Source organism: Thalassophryne amazonica, chromosome 16 (genome assembly GCF_902500255.1).
Source record: "Thalassophryne amazonica chromosome 16, fThaAma1.1, whole genome shotgun sequence".
Lineage (NCBI taxonomy): Eukaryota > Metazoa > Chordata > Actinopteri > Batrachoidiformes > Batrachoididae > Thalassophryne > Thalassophryne amazonica.
The window spans coordinates 33,245,242-33,252,936 of NC_047118.1; the positions used below are offsets into that span (position 1 = coordinate 33,245,242).

The following is a 7,695-nucleotide window of genomic DNA, read 5'->3' on the forward strand; positions in this document are numbered from 1 at the left end:
CGTGTCGATGAATTTCGCCGCCACTCTTTTCATGGCAAAATCTTCTGTCACAGTGGAATGTGCCGAAAAAGTGCTGATATCCACCTCTTCTGCAATTTCTCGGATAGTCACATGACGGTCCCACATCACCACAGTGTTCACTTTGGAATGATCTGGTCATTTCAGCATGTTGATGGCCGCCCGGAGCGTGGCGTGCTCTCCACCGTTGTGCAGTCATCTTTAAACCGGTTGTGCCGCTCCTTAATCTGTGATGCCCATAGGATCGTCACCAAAAGCCGTCTGAATAATCCAAATGGTTTCCACCTGGCTGTCGCCCAGTTTCTGGCAAAATTTGATGCAGTCGCGCTGCTCCAGTCGTTCCGCCATTTCCTTGCAAAGAAATAACGACGAGAGACTCCACCCATCCTCACACAAAGGCTGCTTACAAGCAAATGACACAACCGACAGGTGTGAAAAAAATCATGCATGCGCACGAAGGTTCAAGGTTTGCTCATGCAAGCACACGTGATTCAAATCCATCAGGTTTTTGAAAAAAAAATATATATATATATATTTATTTAATATATTTATATTTAATATATATTTATTTAATATATATATTTATTTTATTTATTTTATATATATTCATATATATATATATATATATATATATATTCATATATATATATATATATATATATATATATATATATATATTCATATATATATACATATATATATATATATATATATATATATATATATATATATATATATATATCTACTACTACTGAATTTCAAACAATGGTTTGATTCAAACAAATTATCGATCAGCTTGGTAAAACAAAGTGTATGATATTCGGAAATAAGCCCAGGAATTTAAGTAGAAATTTGTTATTAAATGATGCTGAAATTGAAATTGTAACAAAAACTAAATTTCTTGGCGTTTTTATTGATGATAAGTTAGGCTGGAAAACTCATGTTAATTTTGTTGAATCTAAAATCTCAAAACTCATTGCAATTCTGTATAAAGCACAGGACTTCCTCTCCCAACATTTGTTTATTATGTTATATGATTCATTACTTGTCCCATATATGACCTATCGCATTGAGGTTTGGGGAAGCACTTATAAAACTAACTCTATATATATATATATATATATATATATATATATCATATACCTATAAGTGATACGCCAATGTGATTGGATAAAACACTAAAGAATAAATAGCAATACACCCTTTTCGTGGAGTGGTAATATTTTTCATACCACCCGAGTAAGTGAATGTCGCTTTGGTAATCAGTCAATCCATACATATGTTGTGACGTCACAGCATGTGCGATCCTAGATACTGTCAGCGTGTAATTTAATACAGTGGTCCCTCGCTATATTGCGATTCACCTTTCGCAGCCTCGCAGTTTCACTGATTTTTTTTTAGTGCAATTTTGCATGCTTTTCTTTTTTTTATTTTTTTTAACAGCTCATTGTGTTCTGCATCCTTATCAGGCAGGCCGGTTGCAGCACCAGTCGGCATCACTACGATTGCTCTCACTGCCTCCGATGTGCTTACTGAGTCTACGGGCTCGGTAAGTGCCGCAGCGGGCCACTCACACTGCCCCCCTCTCTGCTGTGCCGAGCTGCATCCAACTCCAGCAACAGGTCCAGAGACTATGCTCGCTGCAGCGCCCACTGCATGGTCTCGGTAACCGCAGACCTCCGTGGCCATGACTTGGATTCTTAGCGGGTCCAGCATCCGTACCCCCGGAGACAGTGAGCGAAGGGAGAGCACTCGCATTGTGTTCTGTGTGCATTTATCTATCAGGGTGTATGGTTTTCTGAAGGGTGTATAAAGCCATATTCATTTGGTGAACAACTTGTGCACACTCTTAAGGCTATGAAATTGGGCTATTAGTAAAAAAGTAGAAAAGGGGGTGTTCACAATAATAGTAGCATCTGATGTTGACGCTACAAACTCAAAACTATTATGTTCAAACTGCTTTTTTACCAATCCTGTGAATCACTAAACTAGTATTTAGTTGTATAACCACAGTGTTTTATGATTTCTTCACGTCTGCGAGGCATTAATTTTGTTGGTTTGGAACCAAGATTTTGCTCATTTACCAATGTACTTGGGGTCATTGTCTTGTTGAAACACCCATTTCAAGGGCATGTCCTCTTCAAGTATTTTGACATATCCAAACTGATCCATGATACCTGGTATGTGATATATAGGCCCAACACCATAGTAGGAGAAACATGCCCATATCATGATGCTTGCACCACCATGCTTCACTGTCTTCACTGAGAACTGTGGCTTGAATTCAGAGTTTGGGGGTCGTCTCACAAACTGTCTGTGGCCCTTGGACTCAAAGAGAACAATTTTACTCTCATCAGTCCACAAAATATTCCTCCATTTCTCTTTAGGCCTGTTGATATGTTCTTTGGCAAATTGTAACCTCTTCTGCACGTCTTTTATTTAACAGATGGAGTTTGCGGGGGATTCTTGCAAATAAATTAGCTTCACACAGGCATCTTCTAACTGTCACAGCACTTACAGGTAACTCCAGACTGTCTTTGATCATCCTGGAGCTGATCAATGGGTGAGCCTTTGCCATTCTGGTTATTCTTTGATCCATTTTGATGGTTGTTTTCCATTTTCTTCCACACGTCTCTGGTTTTTTGTCCATTTTAAAGCATTGGAGATCATTGTAGATGAACAGCCTATAATTTTTTGCACCTGCGTATAGGTTTTCCCCTCTCCAATCAACTTTTTAATCAAACTACGCTGTTCTTCTGAACAATGTCTTGAACGTCCCATTTTGCTGCACTACTATTATTGTGAACACCCCCTTTTCTACTTTTTTTTTACTAATAGCCCAATTTCATAGCCTTAAGAGTGTGCATATCATGAATGCTTGGTCTTGTTGGATTTGTGAGAATCTACTGAATCTACTGGTACCTTGTTTCCCATGTAACAATAAGAAATATACTCAAAACCTGGATTAATCTTTTTAGTCACATAGCACTACTATTATTCTGAACACTACTGTATATATATATCTCAAAAAACATCCAACATGGATGATTCCTGGAGGAGTGGATCATTGTGATTATAATTCTTTTAGCTGCACTCTTCTTTGGGGAACAATACAATGCAGAAAGTGCTGTTAGATTGACATATTTTTAATTCCAGAAGCTGCACTTATTTGGGTCAGAGAGGTGATTGAGCTTGTCATATCTATGCAATGCAATTTTAATGAGCAATACAGTCAAACAAAACCTAATTTGGCTGGAAAATACATTTTAGTCACTTATTAAGACTGAGCGGTGTGTTTGGGATCTTTGTCATGCTGGAAGACCCAGCCACGTTGCATCTTCAATGCTCTCACTGATGGAAGGAAGTTTTGGCTTAAAATCTCACGATACATGGCCACGTTCATTCTTCCCTTAACATGGATCAGTCGTCTTGTCCCCTTTGCAGAAAAACAGCCCCAAAGCATGATGTTTTCACCCCCATGCCTCACAGTAGGTATGGTGTTCTTGAGATGCAACTCAGCATTTTTCTTCCTCCAAACATGACGAGTTGAGTTTTTACCAAAATGTTCGATTTTGGTTTCATCAGATATATTTTTAACCCCACGGGATGAGATCTTGCGTGGAGCCCCAGATCGAGGGAGATTATCAATGGTCTTGTATGTCTTCCATTTTCTTACAATTCCTTCAACAGTTGATTTATTCACACCAACCTGCTTGACTATTGTAGGTTCACTCTTCCCACCCTGGTGCACATCTACAATGTTCTTCCTGGTGTCCTTTGACAGCTCTTTGGTCTTGGCCATGATTGAGTTGGGAGTCTGACTGTTTGTGGATAGCTGTCTTTTATACAGATAATGACTTCCAACAGGTGCCATTAATACAGGTAACAGGAGGACAGAAAAGCTTCTTAAAGAAGAAGTTACAGGTCTGTGAGAGCCGGAAATCTTGCTTGTTTGTGGGTGACCAAATACTTATTTTCCACCATGGTTTACAAATAAATTCTTTAAAAATCCTACAATGTGATTTCCTGGATTTTTTTTTTTTCATTTTGTCTCATAGTTGAAGTGTACCTATATTGAAAATTACAGACCTCTCTCATCTTTCTAAGTAGGAGAACTTGTACAATCAGGGGCTGACTAAATACTTTTTTACCCCACTGTATATACTGTACAAAAAGAAGTATGTATCCATTGTGCCCCCAGATCCTGTGAGTGCTTCACTCTTGTGCAGCCAAATGAGAACAGGTTGTTCCCACCAGACACCAGAACCAGCTGTCATCACATCACAAACTAACACCTGTGAGCCATTGAGAGCGACAGCTCAGCACGTCGCAGCCTCTAAAACCTGCTGATGTGCCAGACTCCCGCTCATCTGTCTCACAGCTAGGAGACACAATGTGGATCTACAGAAGAAAGAAGAAAGAGAAAGAAGGAGACACAGCTTGACATTCTTTTATACAGTATTTTGTTTGTATGAATTGTGGTTATTTGGGGGGATGGTAATAAAGTTTCTTACAGTGGTTAATAGTGTTGTAGTACTCAAGATCTGCCTTGACACAACTTTTTAAATGTCTCTGACTCAACTAGATTTTTACTCAAACTTGTCTTGATCACATATAGGATTTGAGATTTTATTAATATTATTTATCTTATATACTAAGACAACTGCGTGCGTGCGTGCATGTGTGCATGCATCTCCCATTACTGTCCAAACAGCACCTCGAAACTGAGCCACTTTGGCAGGTGTATATTTTGGCCTACAGGAGGGAGGCAGGGTATTGAGTACCTTAGTAGTAATCTCTGTGATGATCTTATTCCTAATCCTGTCGATCTTCGTCACTCCCAAAGTAAATCACAGCATCTGTCCTAGGCCACCTCTAGCAATGGGTTTGCGCTTTTGTTTTGTTGTTTTTTGTTTGTTTGTTTTTTGTTTGGTTTTTTTTGGGGGGGGGGGTTGTGCCACTGCCTGTAAGCCAAACATCACCTCTGATCTCACGATGCTCTTGTAAACTTTCCCTTTCACTCTTACAGATGTCCCTTTAGCACCAGTCACTCCTGCCGCCTTTGTCCGCCCACTCCACTCAGGTTGAAGCACTTAGAGTCAAACTTGTCCACACGGAACTTCAGGACAGACAGAAAAAAGGTCCAAGGACCTTGGTCTCAATACACAATAAATCCAAAAAGACCTGAAGGTAGAGGAAAGAGACAAAGTGCCACTCTCCTTGACAATGTCCTTTGCCATGTGATTACAAATAAGTGAAGGTGTGGAAAGAATGCAGTGGAATCAGTCTCAACTTACAGTAGTTCTATAATTCAGACCTTCAGGAGTAACAGAGGTAGTTTTTTTTATTCATTTTTAATTATTTATTCAATTTTATGTTGACTTGTTTTATGTAAGGCGCCTTGAGACGGCTTTTGCTGTGATTTGGCGCATTATAAGCTAATTAAATTAAATTAAATTAGTTTACATTCCTCTCGCTATGGTCACTCTGGAATGCTGAAGTCGCTCCTATTACAGCACGTGCACGCCGGTACTGTATGCATGTACTGTTTTTCCCGCATGTAGTGGAAGGTCTACTATTGACATCACTGCTGCATCCTTATGAGGGGGTGATGGTCCAGTGGTTAAGCAGTGGACTTGAGTTAAACAGACTGTTGTTACATTGTTTGGTGCATGCGCACTGAGTACTCTGCAAGTCGCCCATGTAGAACACCGTGGGGTGCAGATCATTTTAATGCAGACATGCAGGCTCCATGTAAATACACAGACATGACTGAATCTATGGATAACACTGCAATAAATGCCCAAAGAAGGGTGGACAAAGTCTGTTAAGTGTTCCAGATCATGTGAAAATCTGAACAGTAAGATAATATTTAATAATTTATGATCATTATAATAATAATCTGATTATTAAGTATGCAGATGACACAACTAGAATCGGTCTCATTCATGCTGATGATGACTCGCATTATAGATCAGATGTGGAAAAAATAGTTCTGTGGAGCGAACAAAACAACTTGAAATTGAATACATCAAAAACCTGTGAGCTTGTCGTTGATTTTGGACACAGCTTTCGTAAGCCTATCCGTATCAATAATGTTGAGGTGCAAAGGGTAGAAAGCTGCAAATTTTTGGGTGTGACTCTTTCAAATAATTTAAGTTGGAAATCAAACACTATCGCTATTGCTAAAAAATCCCGTCAGCGTTTGTTCTTTTTACACAAGTTGAAGGCTTTCACCCCAAACAAACAAATTCTGACAAACTTTTATCGCTGTGCTATTGAGTGTCCTCACAGGAGCCGTCACAGTGTGGTATGGTAACACCACAAACAAAGAAAAACGAGCACTGCACAAAGTTGTCCACTCAGCCAGCAGGACTGCAGGTGTGGAGCTGCCCGATCTGGAGGACATTTATAAAAAGACTTCTTTCTCGGGCATTATCAATCATTAATGACCCATCTCATCATCTGGCCAGTGACTTTTTTGACCTGCTTCCCTCTGGCAGAAGGTATTGTGCCATTAAAAGCACAACATCCCGCCATAGCAGGAGTTTTTTCCCACAGGCTGTGAAAATTTTAGACAATGCACTATAGTAAAGCACTTTGGATCTGCACGGGCACTTAAGTTTTTGATATTTTTAAACTACTATTTATTGACTTTGAATACCTTCTTTTGAGATTTTTATGTGGCTTGGGGGTTTTAATCATGCTGTACATGTTGAATGAATGGTTTGTGTTAGTGTGTTTGATGTGTACTGAGATCTGCGCGCAATATTTTTAATTCCAATGTGGTTTTTCTACTGCAAAAGGCAATAAACTGAAACTGAACTGAACTGAAACTGAATTAATAGATAACATTGGCACCGTCAGCAGTAATCCTGTACACACTGTATGTCACAGCTTTCTTTGGGAGAAAAACCAGAAAAACAGAGGTCAGGGTCTATGCAGTGGATGACCCTGAATCCCTGGAGGCAGTAAAGACGCCACGAGAGGAGCTCCTGGAGGTCAAAGAGGATAAGTGTCCAGCTATTGTGGTTGGGGCCAACAAGACTGTTCTTCGCCATGAGCTTCAAGTGTCCAGTAGCGACATAATGTCCACAGTGGAGCGGGACTGGAACCATAGCTACCTGGAGGCTTCAGCTAAAGAGAAAACCAATGTGCTGGTGGTCTTTCGAGAACTCCTCGAGCAGGCAAACCTGCCCAGTCAGCTAAGTCCAACACTGTGGCAGAGATGGGAAACCTTCCCCAAGAGTAGCACCAACCGACCACCGATGAACAAGACTAACAGCTGCCTAATCTGCTAATGCTGTGAATCAGCAGGGCTCCAACGCCAGTCGGCAAAGAGTTTCCATCATGAAGTGTTGTCAGTCAGACTGCAGAACACTATAAAAATGCAGCATTCCATTCATTCCTTGAAAATATTGAACATGAAAGTGTACTGCTCCAGTCGCCGGGAAAAGAAAACACAAACTCAATATTTTTCAAGCATTTAGAAACAGTAAAACGTGCACTGCAAACAGATGAACATCTGACCGAGGGCGCAGTTCTTTACATGCATTTTCAGGCGGTTGCACTTTCTAAACCAGCCTGTTATGAGGCAAGCCGGACTGAGCCATTTCATCCTGTTTTAGCACTTTTTTGGACCATGGACGATCGTAGTATAACATTGCCCTGTGGGAT

The 7,695-nt window shown here is 40.1% G+C and overlaps 1 protein-coding gene across 1 annotated transcript in view; it reads left to right on the top strand.

Annotated features, from left to right (window-relative positions):
- The window catches only part of LOC117528696 (ras-like protein RAS2), a 34,289-nt gene extending 26,970 nt beyond the window's left edge, over nucleotides 1–7,319 (top strand). Inside the window, exons 2-3 of the mRNA XM_034191336.1 lie at nucleotides 5,060–5,159; nucleotides 6,916–7,319. Of these exons, the coding sequence (XP_034047227.1) occupies nucleotides 5,060–5,159; nucleotides 6,916–7,319 (504 nt within the window). The remainder of the gene's footprint in view (nucleotides 1–5,059; nucleotides 5,160–6,915) is intronic.
- The last annotated feature ends 376 nt before the right edge of the window (nucleotides 7,320–7,695 follow it).